Source organism: Pocillopora damicornis, chromosome 5 (genome assembly GCF_964200805.1).
Source record: "Pocillopora damicornis chromosome 5, jaPocDami1.2, whole genome shotgun sequence".
NCBI classification, from domain to species: Eukaryota; Metazoa; Cnidaria; class Anthozoa; order Scleractinia; family Pocilloporidae; genus Pocillopora; species Pocillopora damicornis.
The window spans coordinates 1,010,509-1,028,392 of record NC_142674.1 but is presented as its reverse complement, the minus strand read 5'-3'; the positions used below and the strand labels follow the sequence as shown (position 1 = coordinate 1,028,392).

The 17,884-nt window shown below is 38.7% G+C and overlaps 1 protein-coding gene across 1 annotated transcript; it reads left to right on the top strand.

Moving 5' to 3' along the window:
• The first annotated feature begins 1,439 nt into the window (after positions 1–1,439).
• Positions 1,440–17,560, top strand: LOC113683702 (calcium-dependent secretion activator 1). Its single transcript, XM_089207739.1, has 27 exons — positions 1,440–2,334; positions 3,184–3,264; positions 4,607–4,761; positions 4,853–4,946; positions 5,581–5,649; positions 6,272–6,324; positions 6,859–6,970; positions 7,323–7,462; positions 7,925–7,991; positions 8,546–8,654; positions 8,766–8,975; positions 9,421–9,557; positions 9,792–9,979; positions 10,160–10,261; positions 10,377–10,440; positions 10,690–10,813; positions 11,492–11,598; positions 11,796–11,952; positions 12,713–12,854; positions 12,935–13,090; positions 13,437–13,548; positions 14,157–14,198; positions 14,491–14,565; positions 14,697–14,780; positions 15,977–16,084; positions 16,230–16,334; positions 16,616–17,560. Exons 1-27 carry the CDS (start codon positions 1,576–1,578, stop codon positions 16,841–16,843), a joined length of 3,780 nt encoding a protein of 1,259 aa, XP_089063865.1. The 5' UTR covers positions 1,440–1,575; the 3' UTR covers positions 16,844–17,560.
• The last annotated feature ends 324 nt before the right edge of the window (positions 17,561–17,884 follow it).

The following is a 17,884-nucleotide window of genomic DNA, read 5'->3' as shown; positions in this document are numbered from 1 at the left end:
AGCTTTAGGAATTTTTTAAGGTTGTCAATTTACATTATCAACTCAGTTGATGAAACGAAATTATCTCATCCATTTATTTCCGACTTCATTAACAAAACAGTTCCTTGAACATCGTTCTCCTTTTCTTTTAGTTAAACTGAACATCACGTAGTATAGAGGACCTTGGAAGGAACTACTGTTTAGAAGGTTGATATGTTAAGTGACTTTATATTTAATGATCTTATCGGGTTCTCGGTGTCTTCCTGTCAAAGGATGGAAACTGACTAATCACAACTTACGAACGCTTCGTGAGTCTTGAAACCGATGAAATCACAGCAAAACTTATCAATCAGTTTTTACGAACCTGATCAGATATTTCAACAGGCAAATAACTCTTTCCCCTCCTATACCTCTCATCCAGGTGATTACACAACTCAAATGTAAATGTGCTATTCATGCTAGAATAGGCTAAATTTAAGATGCTAGAATTAACAGATTAAAAATTCTAACGATTCGAGGCATCCTCTGTAGGCGAGACCTCCGTATTGTATGAAAATTTTGAAACTCGAAGTTGGATACGTTTATACAGTAACTATTTCCAGTATGCGTAAAAGAGCATCGGTTGTAGAGCATCGAAATGTCGGAGGTTCGACTCCTATTCGGAGCACTCAGGGTTCTTTTTGTCTGAGTTCACCGCCTCTTGCCATTTACCGAATAATATCATCTTTTATTAAGTTAAAAAAAGCGATACAAAGGAAAAAACGCTTTTTGTCATTGCAGGGTTAATTAAATTTTCTACTTTCCTCTTACGGCAGTCATTCGAGGGCTTCGTCTATTTCCAATTCAAATTTCTTACCACTAAAATATTAAGTGTAACAGAAACGTGTGATAGGTTCAAATGTTTTACTATTTCGTGTGAATTTCCAAGGACGGTGGAGGTCACAGAACTGTACCGTGCTCGTTACATTTCATCGCATTATTTCTGAACAATAGCCACACACATGCCGCTGATGGAGTGCTGGGTTTACGCGAGGGCGGCTTCGAATTGAAGAAATATGGCGTCCTGATTTAGTAGGTTTTTGACCCAATTTATCTTAGAATTTGTTTGATAATTCGGTTCCCCCTTCCGATATATTTCATTTTAAATTAGTAAAGAGAATTTGGTACTCTATCAGGATTGAACTCTCCAATGAACTGCTGATAATGATGATCTTGGTTTGTTTTGGTTACCTCTTCTGTAAGATGTATTGAACTGGGACGTTTATTGACGTCTAGATACTCTGTGGTATACACTATAGAGCTATAGAACTACAGTGCAATAGTTGAAGGAGAACAGTTTTGTTGGTTGTCTTCCCCTTATGGGAGAGAAGGTACGAAAGTGGCAATGCTGAGAAACTGAAACTACGTTCTTTTAATCAGCGGTTGCCCTCCGTTAGCTACATTGTTCATATATGATTAGTGTAATGTACCGCGTCAAATGAGCAAGCCATCATACCAATATTAGTCAGAGCAGTTCCTTGTTTACCTTCACCAAACGTGTTTTTCACAAGTTCGCTGCGAGTGTAATAATTTTTTTTTTAACAGAACGTGTGCACCATGATTGCTTCATCATCCGACGAAGACGATGTTGATGAGGCTGGCGATGTTGACGAACATGCACAAGAACTTCTCAGTATTTACCAAAGAAGCGAGCAGACATACTCTACAACTACGGCTCCTTCGCCCAGCGTAAGTCCTTCTCTGCACACGCCGAGCCCTACACTCTCCGTTGTATCAGATGCCACATTACAGGAGCAACAAGAAGACGATGAAAGGAGAGAGAGACTGCAGTTGTATATTTTCGTTCTGCGCTGCATCGCTTATCCATTCAACGCCCGACAGCCAACAGATTTGGCACGAAGGCATGCACGAGTTAGCAAACAAGACCTTGTGAAAATAAAACAGCGATTTGAAGATTTCCTCAAAGGTGACACAAAAATTGCTTCTGATGAGGCGTTTTATAACGCAGTAAGAGCCTACTTCGATATATTTATTTGCAGCGAGAGAGTGCAAAAGATGGTAATCAGTGGCGGGTGTTCGTCGAATGATTTTCGTGAGGTTTTCAAGGCCATGATCGAGAAACGCGTGCGAAGTCTTCCTGAAATAGACGGTATTAGCAAAGAAACTGTGCTAAGCTCTTGGATGGCGAAAAACGATGCCATTTTTCGTGGAGAAGATGATCCAAAAAAGGGCCCAAGAATTGCGGCCTCGGCAGCATCTGAACTGATTTTGTCAAAAGAGCAACTCTATGAAATGTTTCAAACCATTTTGGGCGTCAAAAAATACGAACACCAAATATTGTTCAATGCCTGTCAGGTAATCTTAAGTTCTGGATAATTAATGGTTTACTAGTTTCATAATTGGACGTCATTTTTTTATTGTTAGTTTTTGTCCTAATTTATCTGTTTATTGATTTTACGAGTGGATTTGCTTATGTACTTCGAGTGTAGTAATTTTAAGGACACGTACAAACAGGATTAATAACTCAGACATCCACATATTTTCTATAAAGACATCTGCCGTTTTTTATGGTAATTTATGGACTCACTGATAAATTCTGTCTTATCAGTAAAGCGTTTCGAAATTGCTTTGATGTGAAATTATCATTACTGATTCGATTCAATTCTGCTGTTAACGCAACTAAAATTTTGGTCAGCTGAAATGTTTGCCTCATAGTATAAAATAGATTCGAGACGGACAGTCAAAAATAACATTCATATTTCAGACGCATGATTTTTGCATAAATTTGCAGCATCACTATAAAGACAATCGCCTAATGAGAAAATTTTATTGACAGAATAGAAAACTGTTTGATACGAAATATGTTACTTGAGATAAATCTACTTTAAATTTTTTATATGTTTTTCTTTTTCAAATCACATAAGGTCAATGTTGATGTAAGCAGATCTTGACATACCCAGTGAAATTTGTAAATTAAAAACTTAAAACATGAATCTTGTGAACAAGCTGTAGCTGATATTAACTGATCACGTTCAGATGAAAATTAAACATGTACTATACTCCTTGCACAAGTATAAGCCATTCTAATTTTTTGCCAGCCATTTGAGTAAGCTGTAGATGGAAATAAGTTGAAGAAATTTATCATTCATTATTCTAAGTTTTTTATTAATTTGTTTTTAAATCATATAATTATGAATTTTTCAGCTTGACAGTGCTGATGAACAAGCTGCATGTATTCGTCGAGAACTGCATGGAAGATGTAAAGCAATTATAAACCAGAGGAAGGTATATTTTTTCCCCTTTTTTTATCATATTTTATGTATCTATTTTTTGTTTCAATGGTATCTGAACTTCAGTTTTTATTTGCCTTAATTTGGTTTTATCTTCCTCTTTGTTTACAAGTCATTACACAACCAAAGTCCTCCCTACATTAAAGATCTTTTGTCCCTGAAACCAGCTACTAATTATGCTCGTCACTCATCAGCTCAATCTCTTCTGTTCATTCCAAAAGCCAACTGCTCTTCACTTGGGGACGGGGCCTTTGCTCATGCTGCACCTGTTTTATGGAACTCACTGCTATTAACTATAAGAACAAGTGGTAGCTGTGCCATTTTTAAAAAGCAACTTAAAACATTTCTATTAAGGAAAGCTTTCAGTTTGTTTCAATAGTTCTAATGTTTATTGCCTTTGAATATTTTAATTTTAATTAGTATAGAACGTTAACTTATGTAAAGCGCTTCTGAATATTGTTTATAGTTTTAGTGCTATATAAATCCCTTATCATTATCATTATCATTATTATCAATTTAGTTGATAAATAAATGTAAATGTGCACCTGGAAATTGTTTCGAAAGCTGACATTTTGAGCAATAGCCCTTAGATAGAGCTTAAAATGTCAGCTTTTAAAAAACCTTGGCCAATTTACCTTATCAACTCAAGTTATCTTACACCCTCTAATAAGCCCTCTCTCTACTAAATCCTCTCTCTCATAAGCCCTCTCTCTAATAAACCCTCTCTCTGACAAGCCCTCCCTCTGATAAGCCCTCTCTCTGATAAGCCTCTCTCTAATAAGCCCTCTCTCTACTAAAAACTCTCTCTGATAAGCCCTCTCTCTAATAAACCCTCTCTCTGATAAGCCCTCCCTCTGATAAGCCTTCTCTCTGATAAGCCCTCTCTCTGATAAGCCCTCCCTCTGATAAGCCCTCTCTCTGATAAGCCCTCCCTCTGATAAACCTCTCTCTAATAAGCCTTCTTTCTATTAAATCCTCCCTCTGATAAGCCTTCTCTCTAATAAACCCTCTCTCTGATAAGCCCTCCCTCTGATAGGCCCTCTCTCTGATAAGCCTCTCTCTGATAAGCCTCTCTCTAATAAGCCATCTCTCTACTAAATCCTCCCTCTGATAAGCCCTCTCTCTAATAAACCCTCTCTCTGATAAGCCCTCCCTCTGATAAGCCTTCTCTCTGATAAGTCCTCCTATGAAGTGAGCCCTCCTCTAAGAGACCCTCGATCTCTAAAGGGCTCCTTCTCTAATAAACCATCCCAAAATACTTTTGTCTCATAGCATCTCTCTGTAAAATGTGTAACAGGTGTCAGATCCCATTAACCTGACAGTTATTTTATTGGCAGCGTCTGCCAGGCTTTATACACAAAGACATGGAGACTCTGTTTGTTGAGGAACAGCAGGCTGCTATCAGTCAGCTGATGGGAAACTTGGAGAGTCAACCAGTGACAAAAGGTTTATCAGACTCCAAGATTTCCATGCCATTTACCAGAATCAAAGGGTGAGTAGCACCTTGGCCGTGATGGTCTCATTCTTCTCCCCTATTTTTCAATGACAAAAAGTGGGTATTTATTTGTTGATTTTATCACCAGACCCCAGCACACAATCTCCATGGTTGAAGTTGCTGTTGATGATGTGGATTCAGTGCTATCAAAGTCTGATGTCATGTTGAATTTCACTATTGAGGTAAAAAGTGAATGTGATGTTGACAGATTACAGAGCGCTGAATTAGTGTACATATGTAGCTATGTCCTATTATCTTTTGGACAGAGAGCAGGGAGATCTTGCTGCATTATACCAATGTAAAGGTGATTTCAATAAAGGCTCTAGATGGCTCCTTGTGTTTTGCTATAGGTGATGGTTCCTTTCTGCAAGCCATTCAAGAGAATTTTACTTTATGTCCAGCAATAAAATGGCTAAAGTTGCATGCTTTGCATGCTAACGAGAGGGAAACTATAAAAATTTATAAGTAAGAGAGAAGAAATATAAAATTTTTGGAAATAAATTGTAGGCTCAGCATTTCAAAATTTTCCTTGAATGAGTCAAATGAATACTGTTTCTGGATATCAAAAGGCTTTGACATAAATAAAATTCCCCTAAAATTTCATTCTTGGGCACCAATTTTAATTTGTCCTTTTATAAAGATTTTTCAGTCGCTTGCTGTTAAATTGTTAGGGTAAGGTCTAAACATCCCACGGCTTTTTATCCTTAATGTATAAATCTGCTTGATGTTTAACTCTCCCAGAAGTAAGCATTTACAGTATTTGTCAGCCACTTTTGTCTTGAAGCCATCTGATGATTGTTGTCGTTTTATTTCCAGGTGGTTGTGATAGAGGCCAAAGGACTGAAGTCTCTTTCACCAGTGAAAATTGTTTACTGTACTATGGAGGTAAAACACAGAGCATTTCTGGTCAATTTTATTACTTTACAGAGATGTTAACTCTTTACACCCTAACACGAGTATACATATTCTTCACACTGTTCTTTATACATTTCCTAAGGTGCTGACAAGGAGAATTTGTTTGCCAATCAAGAGGTTCCTTCTCTGAAGACCATTTCCTTTATTCTCATGACCTTAATGTGTGATTCAGTTCCACCTTTTTACACAGAATACATGTCAATCTATTTGCAATTTATATAATAAGTTCAGTTATGCACGCATTCTGATTGGTTCTCACTTATGATCTATTGGAGGACAGACATATAGATGGCATCATCATTAAAACCTTTTTTCCCACATATTTTAATTCTTTATTATATAAAACAAATAGATTCCAAATTGCCGTGCGTCTGTTCAGTAACAGATCACAGAGGACGTCAAAATGTGGTAAGAACATCAGTGACACACTCGGCTGCGCCTCGTGTGCCACTTTTTTGTTCTTACCACATTTTGAGGTCATCTGTGATCTATTAATGAACAGATGCACAGCAACTTGGAATCTATTTTTTAAATGGATACACATTGCAATAATATGAAATAACATTGAGTAATCTTTCTATTTTACACCAAGGTGGAAGGTGGAGAGAAATTTCAAACTGAATACGTGGAAGCAAGTAAACCTTTGTAAGTACAACAAGACAATTTGGTTTTATCAACTGAGTTGATAATGTAAATAAGCTGCCATTATGAGTTTCTTTGCTGATGTTTCAAGCATTAGCACTTTATCTGAGAGCTCATGGAGGAAGGTGTAGGTACAAATTGAGTGAATGAGCATATTTTAACCATTTCAATCCTAGGAGTGACTAGCATCTAATTTCTTGTCATGATATCACCCCTTTCTGATGTAGCCTGCTTATTTAAGGGTTTCTCTTAATCAACCATTACTTCATGTTATCAGATTGTATGTGGGTACAGTTTATTCCATTTGCCCCGTAGTCTAACAAAATATCTTGAGGTTTCATTTGAATTTCATCAATTTCACAATAATTTATCTCATAAGGGGAATCCCCCTAAGCACTTCCAGAATAGTTTATTCTCAAGGGAATCCCCCTTGAGCACTTTTGCAATATTTTATCTCATGAGGGGAATCTCCCCACTATTTTGGTCTCATCAGTAATTGATCTCTAATAACTATGAAAGCTTGTGTTTTTGATATAGCTGGGACTCTCAAGGTGATTTCACCACTTGTCATCCTCGACCTGTCGTAAAAGTCAAACTTTATGCTGAGAATACAGGAGTTCTGGCACTTGATGATAAAGAGCTGGGAAAGGTACACAATATAATTTGCTTGGGAGCTTTAATTTTTTTTTTCTTTTTTTTTTTTTTAAGTTTTTGTCCCTTTTTTGCTAGTTCCTATCAAAAAGGCAATTATGATCACAGTCAATATTCTGTACTTGTAATCAAATGTGTCCAGAGGCCTGTTTTACTCTCTCAGATGAGCCAAGCCATTATCAGGTTAATATGTGAAAAGCTTTGTGCATACTGCTGGGATCCATTCTGCAATAGTTTGAAGAGAGTAGTAAAGAGTTAGAAAGTATAGAAAATTTTAAAAATTATGCGCACTTTGTGCCCAGTGTCGCGGCTATGATATGACTCAACCTTTTATCATTTTTTCCCCTTAGGTTATTATAAAACCAATCCCTGGTGGATCAGAGCAGCCTGAACTGTATGATGTGGTGACACCCAAAGGATGGGCTGGGGACAAAATCAAATTGAAAATTGCTGTCAAGATGGATAAACCTGTGAACTTGAAAAAATGCGGGTTTGTAGTGGAATGTTATAGCCTTGTTCTAGCATGTGAATGGGCCATCATCATCATCAGCGCTGCAGGACGCGCGTTTCTGTGCCCGCAGAAAGATTTGATATGAATCGGAGAAAGGTTTACCGGGGTCGTGGAAACTCAGTGCCAGACCCCTTGCAGACCTCTCGCCGGCTCACTGGCGGCGCTCAAGGCCCCATACTCTCCCGAGAAAAGAGTCGGACGTTTCGTCCTGACGAAGGGCTAACGCTCGAAACGTCAGCTTTGAAACCGTGGCCAATTTACGTAATCAACTTAGTTGACAAAACCAAATTACCCTGTCCAACTCTCTCACGGACGTAGCACCACAGTTTCTTTAAAAACTTACCCTCTTCCTTCATTTGTCGTTTATGGGAATGTTTCTAAAACTGCCCAATGTAATGGATATGAACTGATAATGCAAATTATTTTTTTGGTTCATTCCAGGATGATATATGTTCAAGGAAAGACTGTTTGGAAAAAGTGGAAAAAACGCTTTTTTGTACTAGTACAGGTAAGGTATCTTGGTTATTGTCTTTGAACGTAAACCCGATCACCTGGTAAACTGAAGGAGTGTGTGGAATAGAGCCATATTCTCCAGAGTTTAACAGGGTAATTTAGTATTATCAACTGAGTTGATAACGTTAATTGGCCAACGTAAAGGGTTTCAAAGCTGACGTTTCGCGCGTTAGCCCTTCGTCAATCGCTCTGTCAATTCAGTTTCAGCAATCAATTCAGTTGATAATACTAAATTACCCTGTTATACTCTTCCACCGGCGCAGCACCACGGTTTCTTTAGAAACTTAACCCCTTTAATCGCCTGAGTTTAGCAGGTCACTCAAAAAAATACCACTGACCAAACTCTTTGGCACGCAGCTGCAAGGTCTGGACATTTCAACACAAATGCAGTGATGCTAATGTGAGCTAAAATGTCCAGTTAATTTTTAGTGTTCGTTGGGTCTCAAGGCCGACTTTTGTTTTATCTTAGAAATAATTTTGCTAATTCTATATGGGTTTTGTCACTGAACACACAAACGTTAGACGGTTAAGTTTTTCTACCTTTTATAGGTGAGTCATTATACCTTTGCCATGTGCAGTTACCGTGAAAAGTCAGCTGAACCAACAGAGATGATGCACTTAGAGGGGTACACTGTGGATTACTGTGAAGCAGTCAGTGGTGGGTTACTCGGATAACATGTCCGATTGATTTCAATTGGTATCTCTGTTCTCGACTCTTTAGTAGTGCAAATTAATAATTAAGTATTGTACAAACATGTCTCTTTTGTAGGTGAAGAGCACAAAGGTGGAAGGTTCTTCTTCAAAGCCGTAAAGGAAGGTGATCAAGTCTTGTTTGCGACTGATGAGGAACTTGAGAGACAGATCTGGGTTAATAAACTTTACACTGCTACTGGCCAATCCCACAAGCCCATCGCTCCGAGTTTATCAGCCATCAGTGTCCAGCCACATGTTAGCAACACCTTGACAAGACTGCAAGGAGGTAAGATGTTGAGCAGGCTATTGCGGGTATATATTTTCAGTAATGTTGGAGTTCCCTGTTAATCTTTACACCCTAGCGTCTGTTTACGTATTTTCCATACTGTTCTCTTTGCATTTCCTAAGGTGCTGACCAGGAGAATTTGTTTGACAATCAATAGTTTCTTAAGTTGGTGATCATTTCCTTTATTCTCGTGACCTTAACGTCGGTTTTTTTGTAGCTCCAGTTTACAAAATGGTTTTTTTTTTTCACACCCAAGCTCCAACCACTTTAAAGAGCGTTTGTTTAAACGTTCTTTCGGCAATGGACGCAATTTATTCCAGATTGGTGTGGACTGAAACCGTTACGGTAGCATTTTAGCTTCTTTTGCGATGTAGACTACAAATTACTTTTTTGGTTTGGTATTTGTTGTTTTTGTTCATGTGTGTTTCTTTATTTGACTCATTAGATCATGACCGTGCTAGAAAACATGGCCTTGAGGACTTGATCCAAGCTGATCCTAGCTTTTTTAATCACCATGTTCTGTTTGAGAAGCTTCAGCTTCTCACTCTAACACACAGACTGAACGACTCCTACTCTTGTCTGGTATGGAACCTTCAAGATTTCTTTTGTAATTCTCCTTTCTAGCTTCACTACTTCAGGTTGCTCGTGAGAAATTGGTATCCTGCATTATTGGCCGTCGAATATTTTTGCTCGACCACGATTGGTTTAAGGGCGTCACGTGATCCGATTAGCCCTAACTAAAACGGGGGACTTCGGCTATAGGTACAGGTGTTTTGTTAAGTTTGTTGAGCCACAATGCTGTGTCATTTCTTTCAGGGTTGGTTTTCCCCTGGTCAGATATTTGTGCTGGATGAGTATTGCGCTCGATATGGAGTACGTGGCTGCCACAGACAACTGTGTTACCTCAGTGACATGTTGGACAGAGCAGAGACTGGTGTAATGATCGATCCCACCTTACTACACTACAGCTTTGCATTTTGCGCATCACATGTGCATGGGAACAGGTCTGTGTCTTTTTGAGAGATGTGTTCACTCATAACTCAATATGCGGCCCTATCTCACTCGTGAGTTCTCAGCGATAAAAATACTTTTTCCGTATTTTCGATCCAAGCGGTATAAAGACGCTTGTCAGATATAAACCAGCTTTACTTCTGGCCTGACTCGGTTTTATTCTTTTATATCAGGCCGGATGGCTTAGGAACCATTACAGTGGATGAAAAAACCCGGTTTGAGGATATTAAGATACGCCTCTGGAATCTTCTTGCCTATCAAATCACTCGCTTCAGGTATGAATTAGATACGATAAGCAAGCTCAAAGACCATGGCAGGATTGCTCACATCTTTTCTCGTCCTTTGTGCCCTCGTTGCTCATAAGTGGTTGTTTTTTTTTTTTTTCCGCAGATATTCTTTTCCTTTTGGGAGACCAGAAGGGGCACTTAAGGCAACGCTGTCCTTATTTGAAAGGGTAACTTGAATTTTAAAATTTGTTCTTTGATTGATTAACACCCTCTGTGCGATTTCTCCGCCATCTTTGCGGTTCGTGTGCAACTATTTTTTTGTCGCTGAAATTTATTACGTCACAGCTAAGTGGCCAGGTCGCTAAACATTAATCAAAATAGCGGCTTCTGTGCTTGGAAGAATGTTGGAAGAAATTCGATGCTGGTCTTTTTTAGGGGTTAAAGAGTTAAGTGATGAATCTTGTTATCGTCGTTAGGTTATGATGAAGGATATTTCCACACCAGTTCCACCAGAGGAATTTAGAAAGGAAATCAGAAGCTGCCTCCATCAAGCCGCTCTTGTTAATTATACCCGGGTCTCGGCTTATGCAAAGATTGAGGGTAGGTCTTGACTTTTTTTCAGGAATTTGATAATCGTTTGATCTCCTTGGATGATCTACCGCCGCCTGCAAAACCTCTCACTGCCGTCCGTTGAGCCCGCGATCAACCTCACGTGTTTGAGTTTCGCCTTACAGCACAGCCACCTCTTCTAGCATCGGCAGCCACTCATGGAAAACATCATTGAAACCTTCTAGTATATATTTAACGCGTAAAGTTAAAATAAGACATGAGTGAAGAACTTTACACAAACTGTTACAGTGCCTCTCTCTACTCAGCGGTGTAACGGCCTACAAAAACATGTAAGGGATAGCTTACCAGCTGTCCTTCCTTTTCGGCGAAGCCCGTCGCACAAGTCAAAAGGACTTTTTCGAGCGCCTCACTCCAAAAGCTTCCTGCGGCGCGCTTTTTTTTTTTGTTTCACTGTTTGTTATTCGCGCGAAGGACTTCGGCGCAGAATAGAAACTGTTCGTAGTCTATGTCAGGAAATCCTGAGAAAATGCTTGGATGGGAAAGAGAGGGGTTTGACGTGGGTGGACTGGTTCCCGTCCGGGGGTGGGGAGGGGTAGCAATGTCCTTCGTCCTTCGTCCTTCGGCGCTACAGTAACAGGGATAACTCCACGCTCCACTCGCCTTGTATACAGAACAACAACAAAATGTATCCCTACGTTTACCTTCTAGAGTCATCCGGAAATCACGTGTCACCTGAGACTAAACTGAATGACATCATGCATCTGGCGGAACTGTGTATTGATTTACTCCATCAGAATGAAGAACATCATGCTGAGGTAAGGAGGTATATGGGCGTTAACCGAATGGCATCTTGTTCCTCGAATTTTTATTTATTTTTCTTGTTTTCATTTTTACCAACTCAGTGGAGTCAGAATACTCGTTCTAAGCTCCTTACTTGATCATTATGCGGCCAATGTGCGCAGTGCATTCGTTTATCTTTTCCTTCAACTTGTTTATTTTTCTTTATGTTCAGGCGTTGGCTTGGGTTTCCGACCTGATGGTAGAACATCAGGAAATCTTCTGGTCTCTGTTCACTGTTGATATGGATGCTGCTCTGGCTGCACAGCTTCCTGACACATGGGAGAGTTTTCAGCTGTTTCAACTGTTAAATGAATATCTCTGTAATGATAGTAAGTAACAGTCAACGTTTAAAACCTGGGCCCAGTTGTTCGATGGCCGGTTACTGCTAACCCTAGGCTAAACGTTAATCCGGGTTTCTTTCTTCCTTTGTACAAAAACCTTCTCGGGAAAGTTTTCTCTTTTCTTTTAAAACATCCAATAATCAAATTTTACACAATTTTTTTTGTTAAAGCCCTCAGATCTGATATCAGATTTCACACTAATCCTGGGTTATCTTAACCCAGCTTTGAACAACCCGGCCCTGAACAGCAAGAACGCTATGAATGAGAAAAAAAACCCCTAACACAAGTCCTAACCTTTTGATCCCTTGGAGTGACTAGCATCTAATTTTTCCTTAAAATGTCATCCCTGAATCACAACTTAAGCTCACCGGAATAAAGGAAATTATCACCAACTGAAAAAGGGCTTGATTGTTATACAAATTCTCCTTGTCAGCACTTTAGGAAATCTATAGAGAGTAGTATGGAGAATATGCATACTGATGTTAGAGTGTAACTGGTGCAAAGATTCCAAGACATGTATCACTGTGTTTTAAGGCTTTCCCATGAAGGAATGGGAGCGCGAAAACTCGCCTTCTTTAAACGGAAAAAACACAGTAGCGGTTAACTTAATTTGACGAATCTTTTGCAAGGGAGGGGCGCTTCTTGAAAATTTTGGGTGATGAAAGGGTTACCTATTCAAGGAGAGGCGCTGATGTAAGGATTCGCAGTATGCGTGTCTTATTTTGCTATGTTCTTTCCTTCTGTCTAGCCAACCTCAATCGTGGGAAATTCCACCGTCATTTACGAGATATGTTCGCTCCTCTTGTTATTCGATATATTGATCTTATGGAGTCGTCCATTGCGCAGTCACTGCACAAGGGATTTCAAAAAGAGATCTGGACTCCCCTCAGGTTAGAGCCGTGACAGTTTTAGACTTGTGCGAAATTTTTTGTGAACAGTAATCTTATTTATTCTGTATCCCTTTTTGTAGAGAGGGGTGCCGTGCCTCGGAGGACCTGTTCTGGAAGTTGACTGTACTGCAACAGTTCATTGCGGAACTAAACTGGCCCGATGAGGTGTTAGCGTCTCATCTTATGAAGAGACTTAAGTTGATGGCTTCAGATATGGTTCAGTCCTGTGTGAAAAGGTAATTTCTCTCAACTCTGATTAGAGCGGTTTATTGTTCGCAAATTATGAAAACCAGGTTCTCACAGGAAAAAAACCCTTCCCTGAAGAAAACAAAACGCTTTGTGCAATTGGTTGGAGAAGAAATTCTTACTGTTGCTGTTGTTTAAAATTCTCTACAGTCTGCATGTAAACGTCATACGCCCTTTGGGATAAACTACTTCCTCGACGGGTTATTTATGACCAATCCTGATCATCTTTAGATCCTATTTTGTTTTTAATCCTTATGTGAGGTTATATTTTACAAAATCTGGAGAACATGATCAAGGCAACTCTTATCCTAACCTTTTTACTCTTGTTGCTCTCAGAACGAAGGCCGCGTTTGACAAATGGCTGAAACAAACCAGTTTCAGTCTGGAACTACTCGTACCCAGGACCGTCTGTGTCATGCTCAACGTCGTCATACAGGCTAAGAAACAGGTAAATCCTGTTTAGAATCCCGTTCCTAAGGATTCAGGTCGCGCAAAACGTTTTTATACGCGTTACAAGATGAGACCCATTGCATGTCAGTGTTAGTCTAAGGACTTAGCACAAACTCATGGCCAGCGATAACGTTTTGGTGTCCTAGAGTGCTCTAATTCCCTTTGTTTAGTGGACGTTTTGTTATTTCTTATGTCAAGTCGTGAGTGTTGTTTTAGCTATTTTTCCCAAATGAATTATGTTTTGAAGAGACCCTTCAATGAAAGGTGACAGGAGGTTTCACTTGGGCGTAAATTAGAGAAGTCTTTGATTGAGAATTAAAAGTAAAGTTAGATTGCTTTGCTTTTATTTATTACATCCCGTGATTGGACCAGAGAATCCTTGCCACCCTAGTTATTGTGACCAACAGGGGTTTGGTTCTAGGACACTCAGTCGAAATGCGTCCAAAGCGAACTGTTAATTCAGTTTTTAAGATAATTATACCAGTATCGTGAACTGGTTAGGAAAATTGAAATTGAAAATTGAAATTGCACCAGAGGACAATAAGGGTTTAGTAAATTGTTTAGAAATATTGTGCGTTAAAATATTATCTCTGTTAATATTTACAGTCCAGATTCCTTTGTGCGAGGGAAGAGTCCGAGAGTTGCGAGGTAAATAAATGAATATATATTTTATTTTAGCGTCGAAAAATGGCGAATTTTGCTTCAGTGTTGTTTTACAACGCTCTGTGATTGATAAGAATTCTATTGTGTGATACAAAACTTAGATTCATTCAGTTCTTGGTTACTCGTATTTTTCCACTCTTGAACCCACTTTTGTTTCCTTGAGTTTCCATCAGCTCCGTGTTGTGATTACTTTGGTCGTGGGTTTACAGACAATACCTAAAAAAGTGGTATTTCTTTATTGTATTGAACAGATTTCCTTTCTCGTTTTATTTCACAGTATCGGTATCACTCAGATGTCAACATCTTTCTAAAGGATGTTATCCAAGAGATGTTTTCATCGTTTATTTCCAAGGTTTGCAAGACGTTATAAGATTCCTTTTTTCTTTTTTCAATTTATTCTCATGTTTGTTACACAGGAAACTGTTCTAATCTTGTGTTTGGTCCTTCCGTTTTAATTTAAATCCGTGTTCATTTATCTTTTAGCTGAACACTGTGTTGGAATCGTTGTTGTCAAAGGTGGCACGTTATGACCAGGGATCCATACTTGCTCCGATGTTCTCTCTGAGGGTATGTTCATTTTTATTTCACCGCGGAGACTTGGTATCTTTCCGGCCTATTAGTGTTAATGCGTTAAACCCCTGATCGCCGAAGTCGGAGTTCTCGAGAAAGACACGATACTTTTACTTCGCCGTTCTTCGCGCGAGAGTACAGAGAAATTTTCAGATGACTGTCAAAAGTAATCCGACCAGCTTTGCTTTGGTTTCGCTTTGCGTCGCTTGTTTTTTAATTCAGAAAACTTGCGTCAATTTTTTCAACCGATTACATTCAAAACTAAAATCAATTGCGCCTTTGTCACTTGCGTTTTCCCGCGCTTCAAGAAGTCTGCTTGTTTTTCTTTCAAGTTCTCATCTGTCGGTAAACCCTGAAAACCCCAAAGAGTGACCAGCATCTATATCACTCTTGAATCACACATTGAGGTCCTGAGAATGAAGGAACTGATTAACCCTTTAACTCCTAAGATCTCATTAGTAATTCTCCTTACTGTCTGTCATACAATTCTTCTGATGTAAATTTGGAGAATTTGGTATTGGATCAATTAATAATCCTTTAATTGATATTTTACTTTATTCTCATCACTTCTATGCTTGATATTGTATTGATATTGTAAGGAGAAATTCTCTCTTGGTCACTCATGGGAGATAAAGGGTTAAGAAGAACTTGAACACATCCGATTTTGAGGCTGGTTTATTTTCAGTACATTGACTTCTCTATGAATTCCTAATTATTTTCATTTGAATCACATCCAATATACCACAGACTTATATAGGTATTTATATTCCTAGACACTTAATGAATCTAAACTTATATATAGATATTTTAATTAACATAGTATTGTTTATTTAACTATTGTAAAAAAATTTACGGCTGCCTGACTCTCAATCTGCATTAACAAATAAATTATGTTAATTTATGTTATGTTATGATTGTTAAGCAAATTCTCGTTGCCGTATGTTGTTGTTCGTATAGAGAACAGTGTGGAGAATATGCATACTGATGTTAGGGTGTAAAGGGTGAAAAAGTCAATCCTTCAACCACGCTACTTCCGTAATTTGCCCAAAAATGCCCGAGTCTACATTTGCTTTTTACAGAACCAAATGGTTTTCGTCTTAAAAATTTGCTTTCCTCACTTACGTTTCCATTATATGGAATATATACTGTTTTTCATTGCACCACGTTTTTAATGTGTGTGGTTCTGTTTTCAGAATCCTGGGACAGAACTTGAAGAATCCTACTTGAATTTTGTCAAACTTAATTTAGAAAGTTTCAGAGATTACTTGAACGACGAGAAAATGAAAAAGCAGTTAATAAAGGTCAGTTAAAAGCTTAGCATATAATTTATACAATTTTAAGGCAGAGATATACAGTAATATGTGTCTCCACCCTCGTTGTCCAGGATTACACACACTCTAAGTTTACCTCCTTTAGAATTTTCAGCGTTTGCTTTGATGCTTTCAGGACTGGTACACGTCCATAATAACGAAGATATTTGACTGGCTATCGGACAGAGTGAACATGGCGTTACACCAGTACCAGGTCCAGACTCTTCACGCACTTGCGGCGGTAAGTAATGTCACGCAACTCATCTCGCATAATTTATGTCACGTAACGTTATGCATATCCCCCTGTTCTTTCTTTTCGAGTGATTTTCTTTACAGAACTTTTTGGAAAGAGATTGTTTACTGTGAGCGTGGTGGTTACAAACAATCCTTTTTAATCGATTATAATTTTCAACTATTCAATTTTCATTTTTCAATCTATTTAATCATTTGATCACCTGCTTTTTTTGTACTGTAGCAGTTAGCTATTTTGTATTTTCTAAGCAAGCTTGCAAAAATTTCCAGGAGCTCCCGCAGTTTGTCAACGAGGACTTATCGTCAAGCCGAGCCATTTATTCCCGCACTTACAAAGCCATGTTTTGTCGGATCCGAATGGAGGACGCCATGTTAAAGGGTCAAAGCATCTACGGCGCAGAGGATCAGTCTTACCCCGGAGAGGATGGGGAAGATGACGGCAAGGAGACTGAGTCGAGTGACGAAGAAGCTCTCATTAGATTGGAGACTGGAAACTAGTGTTTTGTTGGAAATGTTGAGAAACGCTTTGTAATCAGATAACTAATAGTTTATTAAGATAATTTACGCTTAAGTATTGGCGTAAACTATAATAAATTAAAATATGTTATTATTATTATTAAGCAACATAAAAATTTTCTGTATGTTTTATGATAGTTCAAAAATTTGTCAGATGAAAGTATTGGTAAATAGATGAATGAGATAAGGTGCCAGGAAGACTGTGGTGCTGCGTTGGTGAAGGATTTTATAGGGCATTTCGGTTTTATCAACTGAGTCGATAATGTAAATTGGCCGCCGTACAGAGTTTCTAAAGCGGACGTTTCGAGCGTGAGTCTTTCGTCAAATCGGGCTTAGGGTTAACACTTAAAAAAACTCTTTACGGTGGCCAATGAACATCATCATCTCAGTTAGTAAAACCAAATTATAGTAGTAAATAGAGTTATATCAGAAATCCCTTAACTATTGTCTCGTCAGCATTTCAAGTAGCAAGGTGTCAAGAAGTAAGAGGTATTATTTAGCCTCAAATAAGTAAGTTATTTGTTCTTAATCTTGGCCAAGCTTTAGGAGTTACAAGCTTCGAGAATTGTTCTTTCCGCGGTGAAGAAAGTAAAGTAAATATACTGTAGTCTTGGTAGCCTAAGAGGAAACTGTTCACAGGAAAAGGAAAAAAGGATATTCAATAATGAATTACACGCCTATATCTTGTTTTGAAGGAAAGAATTAATTCACTCATTTGTCGTGTGGAAAGGAAAAACATTGAGTATGTCTGGGCTTGGGATCCGCGCCTCGAGTGCCACTTTGTTGTTCACACCTTATTATGACGTCATCTGTGATACATAACTGAACAGAAGCAAGGCAACATGGAATCTACATGTCAAGTAGATGGCTATTAGCGTAACTAATCAGACTGCAGCTTTTACGATACACTACTTGTAGATTTCTAATAACGCGTGATATATCATGGGTGAGAGAGAGAGGGAGATGGAGGGGGAGAGGGAGAAAACTTCCAATTTATCTGAAGTAAACGCACACAGTGGTTTA